This window comes from Kogia breviceps, chromosome 3, assembly GCF_026419965.1.
Source record: "Kogia breviceps isolate mKogBre1 chromosome 3, mKogBre1 haplotype 1, whole genome shotgun sequence".
In the NCBI taxonomy this organism is placed as follows: Eukaryota; Metazoa; Chordata; class Mammalia; order Artiodactyla; family Physeteridae; genus Kogia; species Kogia breviceps.
The window spans coordinates 25,930,957-25,956,598 of record NC_081312.1 but is presented as its reverse complement, the minus strand read 5'-3'; the positions used below and the strand labels follow the sequence as shown (position 1 = coordinate 25,956,598).

Sequence of the window (25,642 nt, the reverse complement as noted above, 5' to 3'; positions counted from 1 at the left end):
ATTGTGACGTTCCAATGGACTGAACTTTTATTTATCTTTGGTACTGTTTAACTTCTCACATGTTGTGTTTCCCTGGCTTAGAGGAAGAGTATTCCGATAGAAGGCATCATTTGCACACTTCTTAGGGTCTGTCCCTCCTCCACCTATCTCCATGCCGTTGGACTTGGTGGGCTAAGAGCCCCTAGAGAGGAGGAATGGTCTCTGTTCATCCCTGTTTCCTCGGCAGTTAGCACAGAGGGTGACACATAGCTACTCACCCGTGTGAAATGAGTGTGAACGGACTTGGTGATCAGGCCACCTGCTACAGCACATACTGTGCTGGTCCCCACGATGACTCCGAAAGTGGTCCTTCAGCCCCCATTTCTGCTAAATGACACCTAGACTGGGAGGCCCCCTGAGCCATCTCGCTTGCCTTTGAGCACAGCTGGATTTTCCCACCCGCGCAAGAGAGTGGAGGCCAGAAGACACTTCATGAAGGCCCTGGGGGACCATTCTGCCTCCTGGTAATGCACACTATCACACTTTCCCTTTGCCTGAATCGAGAGCTACTTCTCTCACTGCTTTGCGTGCTTTGAAAACCGCTCAAATTCAAAGACATGTCTGTTCTCTGTGCCTTTCTGCACAGGGAACGAGGTGGGGAAGGGAAGGACAAAAGTTCTGGTGAGAGCTAACCCCAGTCCCTCATGCTGCAATGCCAGCCATTTCCACTTGTCTTGCTCCCTGTGGGAATGCAGACTAACTTGGATGTAGATATTTATTTAAGATTTAAGTTCCAGCTCCTTCTAAACAGCCTTGAGGCAACATCCTGACTATCAGAGAGTACCAGACAACCCTTAAGCCTAAACTAGAAGAAAGGCCTCTGAAGGAAGCAGGCACAGTAAAGGCGTTATGCTTAAATACCCTTCTTAAATAGCACATTCTCCTTAAACTTGGAGTAGGTCACAGACCTCTCTCCTTAAAGCTAAATAGTTAAAATCTGTTCAGCTCACCCTTGTGCCTCATCTTTTTCAGGACCTTATTTTAATGTCCCTCTTCTAAATCCCCCTTGGTACCCCTTTTGGGGAGGGAGGTGCCCAGAATAAGCATGTCATGCTAGCAAAACTCACTGGGATGGCTTGTCCCCTGCGCCATTCTCCTGTTCCTAGCCACTCCTCCAGAATTGCTATCCTGCATCTCTGTACCCTCTGACGTGGCTGGGATGTTTGAGAGGGGTGATGGGCTCTGGGCAAGGGCAGGGAACTGACTAGGTCACCAACCACCTCTGTCTCTCTCCCCCTCCCCTTGTGGTGGCTGAAGTCCAACACGACTGTTCTCACGCTGGAGCTGGCAGACAATTGTATCATGGAGGAGGGCATCTTGAGCCTGGTGGAGATGCTACAGGAGAACTACTACCTGCAGGAGATGGTACTGTGCCCTGTTCTACCAGTTCCTACAACCATGCTTAGAGTCTCAGAACCCATTTCAGAGAAGCCAGAGTCCCCTTCCCGAGCCCAGGCCAGCCTCCAGGCTTTCTGCAATCAGTCTGGGGCCTCCCCTCCCCTGGAAGTGACTTCTCAGAGGAGATTCCGCACATGAGAGCCTGGCCAGGGGCACTGTGTTCCCTGTGGCCGTAGGAAACCCTGAGAAACCATTTCCGTCTGGATCTCATTAGCCCCTAAATGGACAAACTTACTTCTTTAGAGTTGCCTTAATGTAAACTTCCTTAAAGAAAATAAAGCCGTGAAATAATTTCATAAAATACAGTGGGCCTGGAGACAGATGTTGGTGATGGTTGTACAACAAAGTGAACGTACTTCAGCCCATTGAAATGTACACTGAAAAACGGTTAGGATGGTAAATGTTGTGTTACGTCTACTTTACAATTTTAAAAATTAAAAAAAGAAGGAGAAAGACAATTAAGATGATAATGGCTGGCTTGTATAAAGTCCCTCCCACTTGCCTGAAAGGACTATGTCTGCTTATACCCCTACTACTTCTGAGCATAGTAATTCTCTTGAACCAATGAAGGGAATTACAATGATTGCTTACTCTAAATTCATTTTTCTATTGTTTCATGCCAAACCCTCCAAATAAAGTTATCTTAGGTTTCAAAAAGTAATAATAATACGATATGCTTATCTAAAATACCAGGGCTAAATTGGGGAGGTGGGGAGTCACTGAGGTCAACTTCAGAGAACTGAGATCCGCCTGAGAGCTTCACGGTGAAGCATTAGAAAAAGCCTGGGCTCCTCTCCTCCTCCTCTTCCCCTTTGCACCACCTTAACCCTTCCCGTCCTTTCACCCCAGCCCTGCTCTCCCCACCCCACCCCTACTCCCTCAGTGTAGGCCTCAAGTAAGCCCCCACCCCCAGCATTTGTTAATGAGGGCCCTTTGGTGGGATTGTCACATACTTAAGTGTTCTCTTGCCTTTTAGAATATTTCCGACAATGATCTTGGTTTGGAGGGGGCCAGAATCCTCTCTGAGTTCCTCCAGAATAACACCTCTTCGCTCTTTAGTCTTCAGCTTTCAGGTGAGCCTATGAAGGAGGATGGGGAGGACATTGGGTATGTAATGGAGAGAAGGGTCAGAGCAGAGAGATCCAGGGTCTAACTGAGCCAGACCAGGTCCTGCTAATTTCAGAGACCAGAACACTGCATCTACACGCTGCTAGATTCTTGCAACCATTCTCGTCCCCTCTCCACAACCACAATGGCTTCACGGCTGTCCTGGACAAGCGACTTCTGATTCGCTTTGCAATACTCCCATCTCTGCTGGAAAGTCTCTACCCCAGATACCTGCACGGCTCCCGCTCCCCCTTCATTCCTGCCTCTGCTCACAGGTCATCTCCTTAAGGGGACTTCTCTGACCTATCAAAGCAGCACCTCTCCGTCACCATCACTCTCTAACCTGTTTCACTTCCTGGTTTTTCTTAACAGCACTTATTACTACCTGACCCCCTGTAGTATAACTAATTTTTAATTAGTTTATTATCAGTCTCGCTCACAGAAAAAAAAAAAGTCACTTGAGAACTCTATCACCCACAGACCTGCCCTCACTCAGGTTTATGGTTTGCATTTTTACTATCTGCAGGGTCCTGGAATCCCTATGGCAGGAAATGAACATACAAAGTGGTCCTATGTTGGTAATGCCTTGGAGTACCCAACAGAAACAAACATAAACCTCTGACAGGCTCCAGGCTGTTGGGGATTCCCACAGATAAAGCTCTGCTAAAGATGGGCTCACAGTCCAAAACTGCAAAACAAGGAAATACCATGAGAGCTGTCAGACTCAACAAATAATAGCATGGGGCCCTCAAGAACTTCATAAAATATCATTATCCTATATAGACTGTAAATTGAGTGACCATAAAATTTATTCATCAAACTGCACAGGAGCACTATCAATTAACTGAAACTTCTAATAAATAGATATCTTGCACCCAACTCTAAATCAAGTTTGATATGATTAAGAACATAAAACAACCTCAAAAAAAAAGAACATAGGGCTTCCCTGGTGGCGCAGTGGTTGAGAATCCGCCTGCCAATGCAGGGGACGCGGGTTCGTGCCCCGGTCCGGGAAGATCCCACATGCCGCGGAGCGGCTGGGCCCGTGAGCCATGGCTGCTGAGCCGGTGCATCCGGAGCCTGTGCTCCGCAACGGGAGAGGCCACAACAGTGAGAGGCCCGCATACCACAAAAAAAAAAAAAAAAAAAAGAACATAAAACATACAAGAATAAATCACTATTTTTAATAGATCCCCCCAAAATAGAACTTCTACAAATGAAAAATAGATAATTATTGAAATTAAAGACTCAATGGATAAATTCAACAGCAAATTAGATACAGTGAATAAAATTAGTGACCTGGAAAATAGATATTTTATCTATCTTTGCAGTATAGAAAGATAAAGGTATAGAGAATATAAAAGATAAAAATATAAAGGAATGAATAGACTCAATATAGCTAATAGGTGGTCCAGAAGAAGCGAATGGGTGAACAACAATATATGAGCAAATAACAGCTGACATGTTTCCTGAACTGATAAATTTTCAGATATAGGAATACTAGGGAGTCCTAAGTACAGTAAAGTAAAAAGAAATCCACACCTGAGTATATCATAGTAAAAGCACCTAAGATAAAAAGATCTTAAAAGTATCCAGAGAGAAAATACAGAAACAGAGGTTATGTATTTTTTAATATAAATTTTACTACATATTAGATATTATTCTCCAATTTTCCTTTTTTCCCCTCTAGGTATATCTTGGATTTCTTTCTGTGGCAGAACCGATAGATTTATCTCATTGTTTTGAACTCCTGGGTAATTTTTCATTGTATGATTATAGCATAATTTATCTAATATCCCCCTTTTTCAAGGAGAGTGCATTTAGGTCATTTCTAGTTTTTCAATCTTCCAGATAATTTTTAAAGTATTTTCTTATCCATGCATCTTTTGAGCACATGTTCTAGTATTTCTACAGACACCCAGGAGCAGAATTATTCAATATAAGGTATACCCGTTTTAGTGAAGTTAAAAATTAATTTCCAAATTTCCCTTAAGAAGACTATATACCTCAGCTTCCCTGGTGGCACAGTGGCTGAGAGTCCGCCTGCCGAAGCAGGGGACACGGGTTCGTGACCCCGGTCCAGGAAGATCCCACATGCCACGGAGCGGCTAGGCCCGTGAGCCATGGCCGCTGAGCCTGCGCGTCCGGAGCGTGTGCTCCGCAACGGCAGAGGCCACAGCAGTGAGAGGCCCGCGTACCGCAAAACAACAACAAAAAAAACAAATAAAAAAAAGAAGACTATACCAGGTTATAATTGAACCAGTGGAATGTCTGTTTCCCCTATATCTCCACCAGAAGGGTTATTACCAAGCTGTTTGTGAACCAGACAGTTAAGTGTGTTGAAGTCACAGTACTTGGGTTCAGATCCCAGCTTTGACACTAGGCAATTTATTTAACCCTTCTGTGACTCACTTTTCTCATTTATAAACTAGGGACGATTATATTACCTATCTCAGGCAGTGATTGTGAGGATTACGTTAATTAAAATCTGAATCACCTAGAACAGTACATAGGACGCAAGTATTCGATAACTGTTCACCACTATTATTATCTTTATTAGAGTCCCACATTACTATTGAAACAGAACATCTTTTCAGATGCTTACTTTCATTTTAATTTCTTCTTCTAAGAAATGGCCAATTGTTATATGGGGTTGTTTGTATTCTTAAGTGTTAGGCACTCTTTATATACTACAAATACTCATCCTTGAATGTTACATATGGCTTTCTTCATGGTGTTTTCTTACATGAAAGTTTGTATGCTTACTGTTGTCAAGTCCATCAGTCTTTTATTTTATGGATTTAATTTTTGTAGTCTTGCTTAAAAAACGATTTCCTACTTCAGATTTTAAAATATTTTTCTTTACTTTCTTCAAATATTTTTGTAATTTTGTTTTTTTCCACGTAGATCTTCAATATATCTAGAACTTATTTTTGTTCATGGCATTAGGTAGGAGTCAAACGTTCTATTTCCAAAACTCATAGCCAGGTGCCCCAGCAACATTAGTTGAATAATCTACCCTTAACTAATTTGAATGTCATCGTCTATTAAATTCCCAAATAAATATAAGTTCCTTTCTAGAGTCTCTGTCCCACTTCATTAATCTATTTCTATGCCAACACAGTACTGTTTTAGCATGCTTAGAATGTTAAAATTATAATATGCTATATAACATAATAATTAGTTGTAATTAAAATGATACATCAAGTATGTAATATTCAATATATTAGTTTTATAATTATATGATATGCTATAATATATTTTATGTTTGAGTGGACAAAGTCTGACCATTTTCAAAGTAATCTTGGCTATTCTTGTGTGGTTTCTCCTCCAGTTGAATTTTAGAATCATTTTGTCACGTTCCATTAAAAAGAAAACTTACTGGGATTTTGGTTGGGGTTGTATTTAATATTATAGGTAAATTCAGGAAAGAGTTGACATATTTAAAGTACTGAATGTCTTCATTTAAGAACATGGTTTCTTCAGGTCTTTTTTATGTTCTTCAATAAATTTTATAGTTTTACTTCATTATAAGTCATGCATATTTCATATTAGCTTTATGTCTAGGTCTTTTATCATTTTATTCTTATGAAAATAGAATGTTTTTCTGTCACATTTTCTAATTATCAATGCTTATTATTGTTATGTTTGAGAGCTATTAATTTTTGTACACTAAGCCTATTACCAATCACTTGATTGAATTATCTTACTAGTTCTAACATTTTGTTAATTTTCTTGGATTATTTAGGTAGGTGATCATGTCTGCAAACAATGGAAGTTTTTGTCTTTTCTTTCCAATATTTATAGCTCCTAGAGAGGTTTCTGGTTGTATTGGCTAAGACCTCTAATATAACATTAATACAGAAAGCTCTTTGCAAAACTACACATTTCCCAGCCCTATCCCAGGCTGCTGAATCAGAATCTTTAGGGAGAGGGGTCTAAGAATCTGTATTTTATCAAGTTACCCAAATGATTTCTTACAGCCAATGCACTGTTGGTAACCAATGGTATAAACACAACAACTTGAATAATAGATTGCCTAATTTTATACATTGACTAGATTATTATCTCATTTTATTGCACTGGTACCAGAAACAGCCAAAGAAGTACTTGTGTTTCAGTGGGTTCATTCATTTGTTCATACATTCAGTAAGGATTTATTGAGCACCTGTTATGTGCCAAGCACTTTTTAGGTGCTACAGACATAGAGCTTATTAAGGTTTCAAAGGAGAAATTTGGGGGTAAGGGTTTGTATCATTTATTCTCCGGAAATCACCAATGTTTTAGATTGCTTAGCAATCTAGGGCTAGGGTAAGATAAGGGAGGCGCTCACCTCAGCCCCAAAACTTAAGGGGCAACAAAAAAGCTCAGTAACCAAGTAAGTAATATCATAATGCAACACTTTTGAAAGTGAAAATTAATGCAAAAACAAATCCATGATGAAAAAAAAAATCAACACTTTAAATAAAAAAAACAGGATCCAACAGGGACAGATTGGGGTGAGGTGAGTGAGGCCTGGCCATGCAAGTACAGGGTCAGATCCTGCTTTTATTTAAAATTTGGTTCATCGTAGATGTTTTTGCATTGATTTGGATTTTAAAATATTCAGATATTACCCATCGTGATTTCTGAGATTTTCAAGTGCCTCATTCATCCCTCTAGTCCCAACCCTGCTGCTCAGACTTGGATTAGCATTTTTATAATGTTACACATTTTAGGCTCTAGGCTAGGGGTTGATGCTGTCAATGGATGCACAGGGTATGGTGTACCAACCCCTGGAACTCCCTGGACAGTCATGGCAGAGAGAGAAGGGAAGGACTGTTAAAGAGATGGTAACTGGTTGCCTTTTTCCCCCTGTGTTCGCCTATGCCCAAACATTTGCTTTAAGTACTTGCCACGTTTTCTACGTCTGATTGTTCCAAAGGCAAGAGACTGGCAGGGCTAGGATATGGAGAGTAAGGGAGCCTTAGTCTGGAGAACATTGCTAATGCCGCCCCTTCACTACAGGAAATAACTTCAAGGAAGAATCCGCAGAGCTGTTTTGCCAAGCCCTGTCGGTAAGAAGCAAGGGGTGGGTGCAGCCAGCCATGTGTGAGATGCCCCGGGAGATGGGTGGCTCTGAGCATAGGGAGGTGAGGCTACTTACCTGATGTAGGGAGCGGGCGATTATTTGGACTCCGCCAATCCTATCAAAAACCTCAGCAAGTGGTAGGACTGTTTGCATGGTGCTAAATTCTTGCAGCAGTCATCAACAGTTCAGCAGGAAATGAACAAGAAATTGTCCTCAGTCTAAGAACACTAGTGTACTTAATTTTTGGCATATGGGGGCCCACACTGTTCTAAGAGAGGTATTCGCACTCACAAAGAAGACAAAAATTACCTCTCTCTGCACTGTTTCTTTCTCTAGACCAATTACAGAATTAAGTCGCTCGATCTCAGTCACAACCAATTCTCTGATAAGGCAGGAGAGTACCTGGGACGGATGCTGGGTGAGTCTTCCGCGGCGGGAGGAGCCAGCAAAGGAGAGGGACATGGGGTATGATGGCTTGTCAGAGCTGCATCTCCGGTTTCTTATCGTTATTGAACGTTCTGATTATAAAAAGTGATGTAAACCACACCCGAAGTACACTTTGAATGGAGCAGACACCTGAATGTGGGAAGTAAACTTGAAAATGATGAGAAGAACGTAGAGAGAAGTAACTTGCTGACTTCAGGGAGACTACGGATTATTAAACAGAAATGGGCAGAAACTGTAACAAAATAGTGGCAGAAACTGCAACAGAAACGATTCATATATTTGACAACAGTAAGTTTAAAACTTGCTTGTGATAAAAGACATTGTGGGGTAATGATAGAAAACAAGCAATAGTTAAGGAGTAGAAATGTGCAGCATTTGTATAATATAGAAGACTACTCTTCAGAATACTGATGAAAGTTACTATAGCTCCGTTAGGCAGTGATAAATACTCCCAATAAAACAATGGGCAAAGCATATGGACAGTGACCAAAGAAAGCCAAGTGCCCACACTCTTTAGTGGTTAGAAACATGCAAAATAAAACAACAGAAAGATCTCCCTTGTCATCTAGCAGAGCTGTAAAAATTTCCCGTCAGAGAATATCAAGGGCGAATACAAGCAAGAAATAGGAACACTCACAAGTCTACTAGGTAAAGGCACTTTGGAGAACAATTTGACAGTGTTTACTAACGTCAAAAATGTATATATTTTCTATGACGCAGTTCCCCCTCTATACGCGTCTCAGAGACGCTCTCACACATACACAGAGAGAGATGTCTGCGGAGGTTTCACTGCAAACGTGTTATAAAAGAAAGAAACCTAAATGCTCATTCCTGGGGGAATGAGTAGAAAAGCAAAGGACTCCTAGCAGTGGGGATAGGACGCTAATCTAGATGCAGTGGTGAGGGAAGCCCCACAGGGAGGGTGGCTCTGTTGAAATCTGAATATCAAAGAAGAAAGAGCCGCGCTAGGGTCTCGACACACAGGGCTCCAGGCAGAAAGAATGGAGCGTGTCCTGTGTGAGGAACTGGGGGGCCAGTGTGGCTGGAGCAGAGGGGACAGGGGAGGAGGATGGAAGGAGAAGAGGCTGTTGCCTGCAGCCCCTGACGTCGGGCCGGGGAGCCATGGAACGCAAGGAGCCTGGGATCCATTCGGCACACGACGAGGAGCCGTGGAGGATGTGAGCGTGGGGAGACACGGTACTGCGTGCAGGGGTAGATGTGCTGTGTGAAGCCCGCAGCTGAGGAGGACAGGAATGGAACAGCGAGGCCGCTCAGGAAGCTGGTGTGGGGGTCCAGGCAAAACAGGACAACAGCGTGAGCTCAGGGAGGAGGTAGTGCCTGAGCAGTGGAGGGATTCAGAATATACTTTGCAAGTAAAGCCGAAAGGACTTGCTGATGTGAAGGGGGAGGGAAGGGAGAGATAGACTCAAGACTCTTTTGTTTCCGTTGCTGGTTAGAGGCAGGTGTCATTTACTTAGAGGGGAAAACTAAGGCAGTAACAGTATGGGGGTGGGGGGCAGGATTTAGGAGTCGAGTTTTCCATTTTGGCCGTGGAGGGCTTTTGATGCCCATTCGACGCCTACACAGAGGTATCAGGCTGTGTGAGTTTGCTGTGTGAGTTTAGAGCTTGGCGAACAGGTCAGGACTAGAAACATATATTTGTGAGTCGTAGGCACTGGGAAGTATTTAAAGCCATGTGTCAAGATGAGGTCATCCAGACGAGGAGTGCAGACAGAGTTGAGTAGGTGGCCATCCCCCTGGCCCCTGGGTCACTCCAACATTTTTAGGGGTTGCAGAGGAGGAGGAGGAGAAGCTGGAGACGGAGGAGTGAGTCAAATAGGAAAAGTGAGGAGCCAAGGAGCCATATGAGGGCGTATTTTCAAGAAAGGGTAAGTGGTCAGCTGGGTCAAGTAATGCTTAGAGGTCAAATCAGATGAGGACAGAAAAGTGACCACAGGGCTTAGCAACATGGAGGTAATTGGTGACCTTGACAGGTGCCATGTTCCTGAAGTGGGTGAGTATGGAAACCCAAGTGGAGTGGGTTGAGTTGAAAATGGGATGCAAAGACGTGGAAATGACCACATAAGCAACTCCAAACGTTCCACTGAGACCAGGTTTGAACAGAAGGACGGGTGGCATAGAGTCCAGGAAGGTTTTTAAGAATGGAAAACGCTGATCGGAAGAAGAGAAGAAGAAACTGAAGATGCAGAAGAAGGAGATGATTAGAGGAGCAAAGTCTCTGAAAAGGCTGGAAGCAATGGCATCCAGAACAAAAACAGGGGGGCTGCCTCTGAGAGCAGTAGGGACTAATCGTTCACTGAAAGAAGGAGCAGGCAAGAGTGGGTGCGGGGGCAGGGGAGCTGGTAGACTGCACAGACGATGAAGCGCTCTCATCCCATCGCTGCGTTTTCACCGTGAAGTATGAGGCGAGATCTTCAGCTGAGGGTGGGAGGAGGGGAAGAGTAAAGTGTAAAAGAACTTTTGGGCAGTTTGAGTCTCCATTTTTTTTTTTTTTTTTTTTTTTTTGCGGTACGCGGGCCTCTCACTGCTGTGGCCTCTCCCGTTGCGGAGCACAGGCTCCGGATGCGCAGGCTCAGCGGCCATGGCTCACGGGCCCAGCCGCTCCAGGCATGTGGCATCTTCCCAGACTGGGGCACGAACCCGTGTCCCCTGCATCGGCAGGCGGACTCTCAACCACTGCGCCACCAGGGAAGCGCTGAGTCTCCATTTGAAAATTAATTGTCAAACATTTTAAAATCAAATTTTAAAACGAGACAGACTATATTCTGTTTTAATATGGTTACCATCATAATATATATGCAGCTTTTAAAAGAATCTTTATTATTATGAAAGCTACCAAATATAAGATGATTACTATGTGACAGGCAGCAAACTAGGCTTTTTACATCAATCCTCACACACACACAAAAAAAACCTTGTACAGGTTAACATCTCTATTTTATAGATAAGAAAAGAGAAGTATGGGAAGGATAAGTAACCTGTTTAAGGTCACAAAGCTAGTAAGTGTTGAGAGCAGAATTAAAATTTTAATTTTGTGGCCATTTAAGAGAGGCAGACTTGCAAGGTTTAACTTAAGGGACTTCCCTGGTGGTCCCGTGGTTAAGACTTTGCCTTCCAATGCAAGGGGGGCAGGTTCGATCCCTGGTCGGGGAGCTAGGATCCCACGTGCCTCGTGGCCAAAAAAGCAAAACATGAAACAGAAGCAATATTGTAACAGATTCAATAAAGACTTTAAAAATGGTCCACATCAAAAAACTCTTTTAAAAAAAAAAAAGGTTTAACTTCAGTGAGGGACTTGGCACAGAAGAGGAGAGAAAAATAATAGGATGAGGGAGACAGGCAGGGAGAGAGAATGAAGGTTGGACAAAAGTTTGTTCTCAATATAATAGAAGGTATTGTACACTTTCCTGAAAGTCTGTCCTGGTGGTTGACACAAGAGAAAGACACGATCAGTACAGAGTGCTCTGTCCATAAAAAATAAAACAGGGGCTTCCCTGGTGGTGCAGTGGTTAAGAATCAGCCTGCCAATGCAGGGGACACAAATTCATAGCCCTGGTCTGGGAAGATCCCACATGCCGCGGAGTAACAAAGCCCGTGCGCCACAGCTACTGAGCCTGCGCTCTAGAGCCCACAAGCCACAACTACTGAAGCCCGTGTGCCTAGAGCCTGTGCCCTGCAACAAGAGAAGCCACCGCAATGAGAAGCCCGCGCACGGCAACGAAGAGTAGCCCCCGCTCGTTGCAACTAGAAAAAAGCCCACTTTCAACAACGAAAACCCAATGCAGCCAAAATTTTTTTTAAATAAATAAATAAATAAAACAAAATAACACATTTTTCCTGGGCCTGAAGGCGATTCCTCCCACTCAGTAATCCTTCAAGAGCACTTCAGTCTCTCCTTCCAATGGTGTCCTCGGCACATCCACCCTCCCCAGATAAAAATAACAATGATGAAGTGTTTAAATAGGATGCTTTCCCAACCCTATGTAGCATGTGAGCAAAAGCATCTTTAAGTTAAAAAAATGTGCAATTTCTGTGCAAACCCAGCTTCTAGACAAGCCTGATGCCTCCACACTTCCACCTGGCTGTATCCCTAAAGCTCTCCTGGATGGGAATTCTGGGGCCTCCACTGCTCCCGTAGGTCTCCATGAAAAAGACATCACGTGATACCACACGCCATGCCCGTCATAATGTCCCTATGTAAATACAAGGTTTGCAGTGCTCTCTCCATCTGTTTTAATGGTTGTGTAATTTTCCACCAGATGGATATTTATGTTATGCTTTCCCCTCCCCTGTGAGTCACAAACCTTACTTTTATAAGTGATGCCAGGGAAAAACATCTACAAGCATGTCGCTCTTCTTAAATCCTGTACTGTCTCCTTAGGAAGAGTCTCAGGGGTGATATTGCTGTGAGATAGAGTAAACAGATTTTAACAGGAAAATGTCTGTGACCAGATAGTATTTGCCAAATAGAGTATACCATCTGCTTGCCACCTGCAATGTATGAGTATTTTACTACGCTGTTGCCAGCCTTGGGAATCATCTTAGAATTTTGTGTTTAAATGAATAACGGACACATTATTACCTCCGTGTTTTGCTTTGCATGAGGATTGAGCGATCCTTGGACCTCTGCCAACCCTGAGACTGGGTTCTCTGGGGTGTGGTGGACGCTGAGATGACTCCTTCCCTCCCACAGCCCTCAATGTGGGGCTCCAGTCGCTGGACCTGAGCTGGAACCACCTCTACATCCAGGGAGCGGTGGCCTTGTGCAGCGGTCTCCGGGTAAGCCCTCCGGGAGTGGTGTGTTGAGCCCCGGTGAGGACGGCCAAGCCCTTGAGTCAGCCATCTTGAATCCTTCCCCATGGGTAAATTCACCCTGCTGAAACCTAGTTGGCATTTTTGGGGGTACTTCAAGGCGGCAGTTAACTAGGGGGTAGGGAATGACCTCAGCCCAAAATGAATGAGCCTCAAGAGTACTTGAGACTCTGAGCCCAGCTGGGAAGGATCTGGAAAGATCTGGCTGATCTCCCTCCTGGGGACCACTGAGCACCCTGTCTGGATGGCAGCAGGAGACAAAAATTGGGGCCCGTTGGCGGGATGCGTTGCATGCAGTCTTCATGCTGGTGCTGTTCTCCCTTCTCCCTGCAGGCTAACGTGTCCCTGAAGAAACTGGATCTCTCCATGAACAGCTTTGGGAACGAGGGGGCTGCAGCCTTAGGCGAGGTCCTCAGACTCAACAACTCCCTGGCCTACCTAGACCTCAGCAGCAACAACATCAGCAATGAAGGGCTGTCCAAAATCAGCAAAGGATTGGAGTTGAATGAGAGCCTCAAAGTTCTGAAGGTAGTCTTTATCCGAGCTGGGAACGGAACATCTTGTGCATGCATTTGCGTGTGTGTGTGTGTGTGTGTGTCCGTGCATTCATGTGTGTGTCCATGCTTCCATGTGTGTGCATTCATGTGCATATACCTGTGCATCTGTGTGTCTCTGCACCCATGTATGTGTGCATCAGTGTATGTATGTGTCTGTGCATTCATGTATGTGTCCATGTGTGTGTATGCATGTGTGTGTCTGTGTGTATTGGCGTAAGGGCAGCAGGACGATGGAGCTGGATGTTGCTGGAGAGAAAATCTACCTTGTGCTTCATATGTGCGTATGTTCTTGGCTGTCTGTCTGCTGTAAACCCAGTGTCACCCTCTGCTCTCACCTGGCACAGGATAGGGTCTTCCTTGCTCCCATCTGGGTATCCTCCAGTTTCTTTTTTTTTCTTTGCTGAGAGGCCTGTGGGATCTTAGTTCCCAGACCAGGGATTGAACCCTGGTGAAAGCGCCCAGTGAAAGCGCCAAGTCCTAACCACTAGACAACCAGGAAATTCCCTCCACCAGGTTTTCTCCACACTGCGGCCAGAGTATGCATTCTGAGCGTAAATCTGACTTCCATCCCCACCCACACCTACTCTCCTCCCACTTAGGCCCCCCCGACCATGGCCTCCATTGCTCAAATCCCGTTCTCTCACCCTGTGTGCTTCTCCAGCCTCAGTTTACCCCTGACTCTCCCCCACACTCCAGCCATGGCCTCAGGGTCTTTTTTCATCTCCCTTCCTGCAGGGCCTGCAATGCTCCCTTCACTGGTCTCAATTGCTGGTCTGCCTCAGAGCACAGCTGGAGCAGCAATTCCCCAGGGACCCTGCAGGAACCCTCAGATTCTGTTTACCCCTTCACGCAGAACTCACCGGAATTTTTCCTTATACTCTCATTTGAGTGACTCTTTGACTGTCTGTCACAGAACTAGTTCGAAAGTTTCCTGAGGACAAAGACGTCTTTGGCTTTGCCCATTACTATATCCTCTGTACCTAGCAGAGTCCCGGGCATAGAGTAGATGCCCACTGCGTATTTATTAAGTGAATGAATGAATACATATTTCATTTTAAATCAATTTGCTCATAGATGCTAATTTATAACATAGAAGCTCATGGGAAGTTGGGAACTGATGTAAGATGAGGACTTCTATTAATAGGTCCCCTTTCTGGGACTCCTACCACAAGCCAGGTTCCATATCAAGTGATTTGCCTCCTTCTTCATGGCCCAGCCCTACCAAGCGGGCTCCAGTAGCCCCACTTGTCAGATGAGAAGACTGAGGCTGTGTGACTTGTCAGGCTGTGCAGCTAGCAAGAGGCAGAGGGACGTCAGCTCTACCTGGCTTTCCAGTGCAGCTCCAACCCCCGCAGGATGTGGAGGTGACTCGGGGGGACCAAAGACATGAGGGTGCTGGTGGAAGAAGAATGGGAGTTAGGAATCAGTGAAGGTGAGCCACCATCCGAGAGGACAACCACCTTAGAGCTGCTGAGGTGACAACAGAGAGTCAGATTCCAACCAGTGGAGGGACTGTGGTGACTGCAGACCAGACCAGGTGGCTGTCTAGTGACTGGGGGAGCTCAGAGGCCGGCCTGGCTGGAGGGGCACCAAGTGTGACTCAGAGAAGAGAGACTGACCCAGCCTGCAAAGGACTGAACCTCGGTCGGTGGCCAACGAAGCCAAGGAAAGTTCAGAGAATCTGAATTTTAAGACTAAAATGCTGCCTCAGCAAAATGGCAACAGGGATTTTCTCTGGTTTAGTGGGATATAGGCAATTTTAACATTTTTTTCTACTGCTTTTTAAATGTTTTCTACCATGACCAAATATTTTATTTTAATTTTTTAAATTGTTTTAAAAATGAAAGGAAAAAAACCCTTAAAATAGACCTTTTAGTTTGGTCGTATGTGGAGGCCACATCAGTTTTGCCACAGGAATTATCTGTTGCTCTCCCCAGCCAGCCCCAGCCCTCCTTTTCTTAATCTTGGAAAAGTAAGGAATTCCCCGCACACGTGAGTCAAACCAAAGATTCTAGATGCTAAGCCCTATGAGGGCAGGGCTCCAGGCTGTCTTTTCTCACTGGAGACCTGAAAGAGCCTGGGAACCCCCTGACATAGAGTTTTGGTCAGCCTCATCAGGAAACCATCAGCTGAAAGCCTTCAATAATAATAAGTAACATTCATTGGCTGCTTACTATGTACCATGCACTCTTTTGAATGCTTTACCTGAAGTTATGTATTGACTCCTCTGTGCGGCCCTAGCTAGGCGATAGGTACACAGTAGTCAGGGAACTAACACAAGACCGGAAAACTAGTAAGCAGAGCCAGTGGGCTCCGTGCTCCCTGCTGTTAACCTCCATACCACGCTTCAGAGGCTCACAGTACTGTTGAGATGAAGCCCCGAGTACTTAGCTAAGCCCCCAAGGTCCTGTGCAATCTGACCCATCACAGCTCTGTAGCCTCACGCTCTCTGCCCCTGCTCATGAAACGTTTGCTTTTCCCCACGCACCTCTGCACCTCTGCACCTGCCTTCCCTTGTCTTGTTTGGTGCACCTTATTCCCTCCTCTGGTCCTGTCTGCCTTCTTCATCCCTAGCTAATCCCCGTTAGTCCTTCAAGGCTTAGCTCAAGCATCCCCTCCACCGTACTGGATGCCCCGCTCCTCGTTTTCTACGGTACCAGTGGGTACCTCTGTCATTGCCATCATCACACTTCAGATGTCATCTGCTTGTTTGCCTGTGTCCCGCTCTAGAGTGTAAGCTACCTGAGGGCAGAGATCTTGTCATGTTTGCCTGTGCATCCCTCAGCGCTTAACCCAGTGACTGGCATGTGGATGTTTGTTGGATGGATATTTGGATGGATGGATGGATGGATGGATGAGCAGTGAGAAGGACAGGTGGATGGATGACAAATAGGGAGATGGGTGCTTACAGAGAAGTCTGGGAGGAAGACAGAGATTGTGATTTGATGGGAGGAAATGGAAACCATGCTCTGAGCCAGCGTCTCCTGTCCTCATCTTTGCCTCCTTCTGCATCGCCCTTCCTCCCACAGCTTTACCTGAACCCTCTAAGTACGGATGGGGCTGTGTTACTTATCCTGTCCATCAAGAGGAACCCCAAATCCAAGATGGAGGATATTGACATTTCCGTAAGTGATCCAATTGTTTGCTTGCACTTGGGAGCAAGCCAGTTACCATGGCCACGGCGCCAGCTCTAGCCCTCAGGGCCCTCACAGAACTGCTCCATGAAAAGGCTACTCCTTTTAGAGTACAACTCTGCCCCTTCCAGAGGTCCTTTCCGTAGGAGTAGCCGTTCGGTCAAAAACATCATGGTGTGAAATTATTTACCAGATCCTGGGAACCCAGGACCTGCACCCCCAACAGTGCACCTGAGGGCAGAGAGGAGGAACACCAGAAGCAAAGGCAGGGGGACCCCCAGGACAGACTTGTCTACTGTCAGCTTTGTCAATGGATGGCTTTGGGCCTTAGAATGCTTCCAGAATCACGGGATTTTTAGACTCTGAGTATAAAAACATGTGCAGACCTGCGTTTTCATTTCATGACTCAGCCTACTCAGAGTAGTATTTGAGTGTAAAAAAAACCTTGATGGAAGAGGGAAGCTTGAGGAGGTGACTCCACTCTGCCAGGTACTCTTGCCAGAATCATCCTAGAGGTGGGAGCTGGTGCCAACAATATCCTATACTTGTCTACTATTCTATACTCTTTTTTTTTTTAGCCCCAAAGTCATTTTATAGACACCAGTTCATTTAGTCCTACCCTGGGAGGTAGGTAGACTGTATCCATGACCTAGGGCTGCCATGGCAAAGTACACAAACCAAGTGGCTGAAATTTATCGTCTCACAGTTCTGGAGGCTAGGAGTCCAAGATCAAGGTGTTGCTAGGGTTGGTTCCTCCAGAGGGCTGTGAGGAAGAATCTATTCCTGCTTCTCTCCTAGCTTCTGGTAGTTTGCTAGCAATCTTTGCTGCCCCTTGGCTTGTAAAACTATCACCCTAATCTCTGTCTTCAGCCTCAGTGGCTTCTCCCTGTGGGCATGTCTGTCTCCATATCCCAGTGTTCCCTTTTTTATAAGGACACCAGTCATATCAGATTAGGGCCCACCCTAATGACCTCATTTTAACTTGATCACCTGCCAAGACCCTATTTCCCAATAAGGTCACATTCACAGGTACTCGAGGTTAGGATTTCAACATTTTTTTGTGGGGGGGATACAATTCAACCCATAACAAGTACTTTTCCTCATTTTCCCATTTTACATGTAAGGAAACTGAAACAGAGAGGTTAGGTCATTTGCCCAGGACCACACAGCAAGTGAGAAACACAGCAAGGAGTAAACGCAGGGCTTCTGCCTCCTATTCTAGAGTTCTGTAAAGGTACAGTGTTAAAGTCCTTTTACATTTGTTTAATGCCACACTAATGTGATGTTTTGGTAAGATTTTAATACCTTACAATTCTATCAGTGATGATATGTTGAATTTTGAAACCCAAGCTTTTTGGAACTGAATGATTAGTAAAATTTGCCACTGATTATAAAACATTACAAAAACATACCTGCTTTTCTTTTCACTTTGTTCCCTCGCCTCTTCCTCCCCGGCCCAGGCTCCATCCCGCGCTCATGGGTCTTCCTCTTCAGAGGCCCTCTCCACCTTCATCCTACAGCTCTGACCTGCACCCCGTGAAGCTGCCTCTGAATCTCAACCACAAGTCCCCAGTTTGTTGGCATTTGGTTCCTCCTCCCCCGCCCCCCACAGTGCAGGTTGGAAGGTATGAACCCCAGCACTGCCTGTCTGAGGAAACGTTAGAAATGGTGCTGTTTAGGCCCCAAGACGGCATATAAACCCATGAGCTGGGATCTCACTGCCACTCCACAAGCCTTCCAGAACAAATAGGTCTCAATTGGACTTTTCCTTCCCTTTTGTCAACGATGCCTCCATAACTCTAAGTGGTGTTGGAATCCCTTCATTGTAGAGGCTTCTAGAACTTTCTCTAGAATGTCTCTAAAGGGGAGAGAGTAAGTCTTCAGCCCTTAAGCATGGATTTAATTCTTTGAAATGACAAAAGATACTGAGAACCACATCTGAGGAATGAAGCAGGTCAATCACACTGAGGGAGGCCAGGTTTGATCAAACACCGTTTCACAGACCACATGTTCTCCTGCGGCCTCCAACCCGGCTCAGAGGCCACTTCCACAAGGAGGGCGTTCCCAGTGCGTTTTGAGCCATGACCGGAGGGTTGGAATGAGGGGTGCTCTCTGCCACGGCACCTGCTCTGAAGACCAACACTGGTGTAGAAATGAGCTTTTCAGGGCCTTTGTTTGGGGACCAGTCTTGTAACCCCACAGCTGTGTCTCATCTGTCACACACAGACACTAATTCTCACCTTCTGAGAGCAGAGTGAGTTGACAGTATGTGACAGGCCACCAGCACCCAAGTAGGACATCTGATCAAAATCCCGTGGGAAACTTACAAGTCAAACCACAAGCTCTAAAAAAGGTGAACCGTCCCAGGAGCAGTACCGCAGAACCAACTAGGAAAGACAACACACTGACTTTGCTTGGGAGAGTCCGCTGGTCTGGGAGATGGCACGATGGCAGTGCCCTCCCCCTGACGGGTCCCATCTCTCCCTGCTTCAGAATGTGCTGGTGTCAGAGCAGTTTGTGAATATATTGGATGAGGTGTGTGCTGTCCACCCCCAGCTGGACGTGATGTACAAAGCGGTGCAAGGCCTCTCTAACGAGAAAAACCTCTTCACGTGGACGAGCCCTGTGAAACTGATCCAGGTGAGCCCTGCTTTCCTCTAAAAGCCCCCAGGGACCCCTGGATAGAGCTGACCTTTGGCTCAGCTTCCTAGAGTTTCTCTCCCCCCAGAGCCTCTGCACAGTCCTCGCTGACAAGGAACATCTCAGCTGTGGAATACTCCTTTTGGCTCCCAGAGGAAGGACTGAGAACTGGCTGAAGTGGGAGGGCCTCGGAATAGGATGGTTTCTACCAGCCAGGCTCCTCCATTGCAACCAAAGACAAGTGACTGAAGTGCTCTGTACTTCAGTCTCTTCATCTGTAAAATGGGCATGATAATAGTACCCACTCCAGCAGGGCTGCTGTGAAGATTAAATTCTATACTACACATGACTTAGAACAATGCTTGGCAGGTAATAAGCACACAATCCATGCAGGCTCTTTCCAATAGCTGGTAAGGATGCTAAGACGTCCTGACCCTGTGGTCAGGATGGCTATTTGGTGGCTTCAGCTAACAAGGAACCCTCAAGTGTTTTAAACCTAATGGTCACCTTGCCCCTGGCTCAAGTCTTAGATTGTGTCTGGCAGTCACAGGAGGCAGATGTAACAGTGGAAATTAAAACTCAGAGAATGTTAGAGCTGGAAGGGATGTTATAACTCTTCCGGTCGGACAGCCTCACAGAGCCGTGACTGCCCAGGTCTGGTGTTTCTACCACCAGCTCTCACCTGCTGCTGGGTGCAGAGCCATTACCACCTGAGGCAGCAGGAGTTGGGAAGGTGCCCTGTAAACACGGTTCTTCATGGTGTTTGCCACTGGGGCTGCTTCCTGCCCCTGGTTGGTCTGCTCTGTGCCTGAGTTTCCAGAACCAAAGAGGAGAGCTCTTGCATGAAAATTATCATTGTATCGAAAGTTCTAGAAGGCAAAGCAGTATCAAGTATCTTTATATATTTTCAAGTAAGATGATGTCAGGTGGAACTGAGGGGAAACCTGTTTTGCAAGAAGAGCGGGGATGGAGTTATCCAATGCAAAGTGGGAGCTTGCTCCTTGTTTTAAATATACAGTACAGTAAAGTGAATTTAAGTATCTGTTAAATCTATAAAAGTAGATCAAGGGGCTTCCCTGGTGGCGCAGAGGTTGAGAGTCCGCCTGCCGATGCAGGGGACACAGGTTCGTGCCCCGGTCTGCGAAGATCCCACATGCCGCGGAGCGGCTGGGCCCGTGAGCCATGGTCGCTGCGCCTGCGCATCCGGAGCCTGTGCTCCGCGGTGGGAGAGGCCACAGCAGTGAGAGAGAGGCCCGCGTACCGAAAAAAAATAAAATAAAATAAAAGTAGATCAAATCAGAGGTTGAGAACCTACAGAGTGAACTATACAGAATAAGACACATCTGTTATTTTATTTTGTGCCTACTCCTCAGAATAAAAACACTTGAAATATGAAAAAAAAAAAAAAAAAAAACAGTGTAGAAAAGGGATCCCAGAGGAGAACCTCAACGATACATACAATGTAAACCACAGTCCTTCCCCTCTGGGGCCCGACAATCGGGTTGGGAAGATGAGACAGATACAGTCATTTCTAATAGAAAGTGTCATATGATAAATAATAAACAAGTGACAAAGGTAGCAAATACAATCCAAACTAGAGGTCACTGCAGGCAAACAGAAAAGGATGCTTCCTGGCAGAGGTGGGGCTGGGCAAGGGCCTTGACAAGCGGAAAAGATGCAGGTGAGCAACAGAGAGAGGGAGGGAAAGGATGCCAACCAGTAAAAGAGCAGAGTGGGAGGCGCTCGCAGAGTGTCTGGGGGTGGGAACCGGACGGTGCGGCTCTGGTCTCGCAGGAAAGCCTGGGAGTCAAGGCTGCGAGGAGAGGCTAGAGCTGGATGCAGCAGTCCTCAGATTTTAGGCTCAGAGTGAGGTTTGAGTCCACAGGGAGCAGGGAGCCAGTGCAAGTTGTTGAGCAGAGGCTGTGATGTAAATCCAGCAGGACTGAGAGGTAATTTTTCTGGCAACGGGGAGGGAAATGAACTGAGGGGGTAAATATGAGACTGGGAAAACCAATGAAGACACTATTGTAGTATTCCAGATATAGAACGGTAACTTGGCTGAAAGTGACAGTGAGAGTGGAGGTACAGATGTAGGAGATATCTTTATGGAGCATCTCCGGGACTTGGTGAGTCATTGTGTGTGTGTGTGTGTGTGTGTGTGTGTGTGTGTGTGTGTGTGTGTGTGTTGGGAGAAGGGAAGTCTGTGGGGAGAGGAGAGAGCCAAAGATAACCCCAAATTTTTAAGCCCAGTGGACTAAAAGAACGATGGTAACATTGCCAGCAGTAGGGAAGTCCTGTGGGGAAAAGGGACCGCCCCCTGGCCCTGCCTCCCACTCTGGCCTCATCCCTCCCATCCTCCCCTGCTCCTCTACATTTCAGCCCCACTGTATTCCCCATTCTTTTTTTTTTGGCTGCATTGGGTCTTGTTGCTGCACACGGGCTTTCTCTAGTTGAGGCAAGCCAAGCGGGGGCTACTCTCCATTGCAGTGCGTGGGCTTCTCATTGAGGTGGCTTCTCTTGTTGCGGAGCATGGGCTCTAGGTGCATGGGCTTCAGTAGTTGTGGCACGTGGGCTCAGTAGTTGTGGCTCGCGGGCTCTAGAGCGCTGGCTCAGTAGCTGTGGCACACAGGCTTAGTCGCTCTGCGGCATGTGGGATCTTCCCAGACCAGGGCTCGAACCTGTGTCTCCTGCATCAGCAGGCAGATTCTTAACCACTGCGCCACCAGGGAAGTCCCTCCCCATTCCTTTTTGCATCAGTTCTCTTAACATTAACTCTGAGTCCCTCTGTCTAAACACCCTTCTTCTGTGTCTCACTCACTCCTCCTCACTCTCTAGGTCTGCACCAGAGTGTCACGTCCTCAGGCAACCCTTCTCAGGTTTCCTGGTCAAGAGTATATGCCCTTGCCACACGCTCCTGCAGCCCTCTGCTTCACCCTTTCACCACGAGACTCTGAACTCCTCCAGGGCAGGAGCTACGTTGGGTCTTATCAAAAGCACCTACCAAAGTAACAGGCCCTTATGCCCATCAAGGCTCTTAGTTGCTGACCACAGAATCCACTCCGCTAGGTTAAGCAAAGAGGGATCTATTACCAGCGATAGACCCCAGAGACATGAAGAAATACTCTACATTTAGATTCCAGAAATGGCTCCCCAGACACCCCAACTGGCTAGCCAGGATGGCTGCTGCTTCTGCCTAGGTCAGGAAGCCGCCCAATCAGGAATCGCCCGCTGAATCGGGAAGCCACCCCCATGGCTGCCGGCAGCCTGCTCTCTCCAGATCACATGGGTCACACGTACGCATCACCCAAGGGCTTGGTGAAACCCATCCCATTCTGACCTGTAGCTTCAAGGGGGCTTGGGGAATGCTGGATTTAGTTTTCCAGACTCTGTGTTACAGAGAGGCGGGCTGTGAAGGAAGTGGAGTGGGTGTTGAGAGCCCGCCCATGGTAGCTGCCGCAGCACTCAGTAACAGATTGCAGAATTCAGCTGACTGAGGTTTGCTTTAGACGTGTAGGATTGAGGTGTTGGGGGGGGTTCAGCATGGACTTGCGAGCAACTGCTGGGGATGCAGAACTGGAAACGTAGGTGGGATTCACCCCGGGGTGGGCTGGTGTAGGCAGCGCACACCAGAGAGGGAAGTGTGGGGAGAGGAGAGCAGGGACCAGGGGCTGATCCCCAAGGAATTCCTCTGTGAGCAGGGTGTCTGCAGAAATATCTATCGAGAAAGCTGGGCCTTGCCTATGGCCTTTGGAAAGTTGGAGGCGAAAAGAAACAAAAAGATACTGTAAAAGGACCCAAAATGATATTTTAATGGTATTGGAAAGTTCACAATATATTAATACAGTGCATTTTCTAAAACAGTATGTTTAGTAGATAGGTACATAGATAGACAGGTAGATGAAAAAATATACATCAAGGTGTTACCTCTGGATGGTGGGATTGGATTTATGGGTTATTTTAAATTTTCTTCTTTCTATTAATCTAAACTTTCCTTAAAATGTGAGTAGGTAATATCTTTGAATTGAAAATAGTGAAATATTATTTTTAAATACTCTAATACAGTATGTCTCCATATAAGTATTTGTATAAAACGATGAGAATTCTGTGAACACCAGAAACCCGTCCTGCCTGTCCCACTACCTGGCTGCGGTTTGGTCTTTTGGTCTCTGGGTTAACAACAGTCCACCCACGTACATAGAGCACCCTCTTTGCTAGTCTTTAGTAAGACAACTTCAAAACTAAATAATACATGTAAATATGATCACCGCCCTATTCCCTCCAAACTGTGGGAGCTGAGCAGTGTCGACTCCAATCCTTCCACCTGTGGAACATGGAACGGCAGGAGAGCCTGCTCCGTGCCTGTGGGGCAGACACACAGAAGCATCGTGGCGTGTGGCTCTGCCTGACCTCAGACCTCAGTCTGGGCGGGCAGGGGTGGGAAGCAGTGGTGGGGGGGCGGTTGGGAGGAGTTGGTATAGATATTACAAAGCTCCTGGTGTCTCCTGCTTCTCTCAGAGCTATGCAGACCAACACAAAATCTCGGTCCTGGACTTCTTCACGAGCTTGAACCCTAGCGGAGGCCCGACAATGCCTGTGGGCGAGTTCCGGAAAGCTATGCTACAGGTGTGTGGATTCCTAGTGGACGCAGGCACTGTGTGTGCACGCGCAGGGGTGTGTGTGAGAGAGAGAGACAGACAGGACACAGCATGAACACCTCAAAGAGCTCCTTGGGATTGGCTGTGAGAAGCCAACTTATCCACTGCTTTATCTAGACCCAGAGGGACAGCTAAGGCCTCCTTCCATTGCCTGCTGAAGTCATTCTCTGTACTGCACGTCTGGGTGCCACTGGTGACCGAAGATGCTGCCTGAAGATGCACATTCTTCATCTTCTGGGTCTTTCTCTTGCATGTGGCCACTGGGCAGATTTTAAAGGGGAGTGGGAGAAGAGACCACATCCCCAAACCCCAGTATTTCTCCTTTGGCCCTATCATCTTGCCTGAAATCCCACACCTTCACATGTGGGGTATGATGGAGGTGCTGAGGGCCCCCTGAAATGCAAGCATGAAGAGGTCTGTCACCAGGGCAGCCCTAGGAAGGACAGGCCCTGCAAGAATAGGACTTCATGGGGGCCCAGGTGGGGGGATAAGACCCTCAGTGCCAGGCCCGTGGTGAAGAGGGCTGGCCAGACTCGGTAGCAGGGAGGTAAGGATGAACTTCCCATGCTGCAAAGTCGCCACCTACTCCAGCTGGATCCCCATCTCCTTCACCCCTATTGCTCCCCAGAGAAAAGAGAGGCTCTGGAGTCTGGGCAGTGACCCACAGACATGGGTGGGGACGCTTATTCCTGCCCTGCATGGTGTGGGTTCAGTTTCTTCTGAACTGAGGAAACTGTTGCCAGCCATGGTCCAAAGGGCAGTGAGGCATTGTGGGGGGTGTGTGTGTGTGTGTGTGTGTGTGTGTGTGTGAGACAGGAGAGGTCTGGGGGGAGCAGAGAGCTCCATTGACCTTGCATGTTCTATCTGCTTCCTCAGCAGAACAAGGTCCCCGTAAACCGGTACCAAGTCAGGGAGTTGATAAAGAAGCTGGGTGAGAAGACAGATATGGTGGACTTCAGGTCAGCCCAGCCCCGCCGTCCGGTCCTATCTGGGCTACCCTTCTGCCCTGGGCAGGCCCCCGGTTCCCTCTAAGGCACCCTGGCTCCTGGGGCCGCCCTGGAGCAGATAGGAGGTGACACAAGCAGCAAATGGTTAGGCCCTGGTGTGGTGAGAGGGGCAGTTGGGGGCGTGTAAGGGTATCACAGTGGCCCAAAGAGGAGGTATCACTGGGGGAAGGGGGTGTCACACAGACAGACAAGAGGACAGAGGACGGCAAGTACCAAGCCCGAAGTGTGGGCCAGCATGGTGCACTGAGGAACTGCAGGTCTTTCAACGCTGCTGGAGTTCAGGCAACCAGGCAGGTTGTGACTTAGGCTGAACTCCTTGAAGAGATCGGAAAGGACCATGATAATGGTCATAACAGCAACCAACATCCATGAGCCCTCACCACACGCCAAGTGCTCCACCAGTCACCAGACAGGTGCCTGCATTCTCACAGCGCCCAACAGGCACTAGTTTCACGCCCATGCTGTGAATAATGAAACGGAGCTTTAGAGAAGGAAAGCACAGAACCAAGTGCTTGTAGCCAGAAAGGAGCAGCTGTGGCCTTAGCACCCCGGTCTGCGTGGTCCCAGGACCAACTCCTCCTCGCCGAGGCTGCAGGACCCTGCTGGTCTGCAGGTCGGTCCATAAGGCCCTGCGGCTTGGCATCTCATGGAATCCCTAAGGAGTCTGTCAGAGGAGGCCCCCATCTGGTCCTGCCCCACAACCTCCTCCCAATACCTCCGTCCTTGCCCCCATCAGCGTCTCTCATGTGTGGAG

General features: G+C 46.9%; 1 protein-coding gene across 2 annotated transcripts in view; it reads left to right on the top strand.

Moving 5' to 3' along the window:
- Positions 1–24,915, top strand: part of LRRC74A (leucine rich repeat containing 74A) — a 30,761-nt gene extending 5,846 nt beyond the window's left edge. The window contains exons 4-13 of one of the 2 annotated variants that reach the window (XM_067028028.1): positions 1,297–1,404; positions 2,414–2,510; positions 7,552–7,601; positions 7,952–8,033; positions 12,777–12,862; positions 13,247–13,423; positions 16,482–16,577; positions 19,080–19,226; positions 23,742–23,849; positions 24,758–24,915. In XM_067028028.1, coding sequence (XP_066884129.1) covers positions 1,297–1,404; positions 2,414–2,510; positions 7,552–7,601; positions 7,952–8,033; positions 12,777–12,862; positions 13,247–13,423; positions 16,482–16,577; positions 19,080–19,226; positions 23,742–23,849; positions 24,758–24,913 — 1,107 coding nt within the window. In that variant the 3' untranslated portion in view covers positions 24,914–24,915. Of the gene's footprint in view, positions 1–1,296; positions 1,405–2,413; positions 2,511–7,551; positions 7,602–7,951; positions 8,034–12,776; positions 12,863–13,228; positions 13,424–16,481; positions 16,578–19,079; positions 19,227–23,741; positions 23,850–24,757 lie in introns of both variants that reach the window. The other variant, XM_059056657.2, reaches the window with a different exon arrangement.
- The last annotated feature ends 727 nt before the right edge of the window (positions 24,916–25,642 follow it).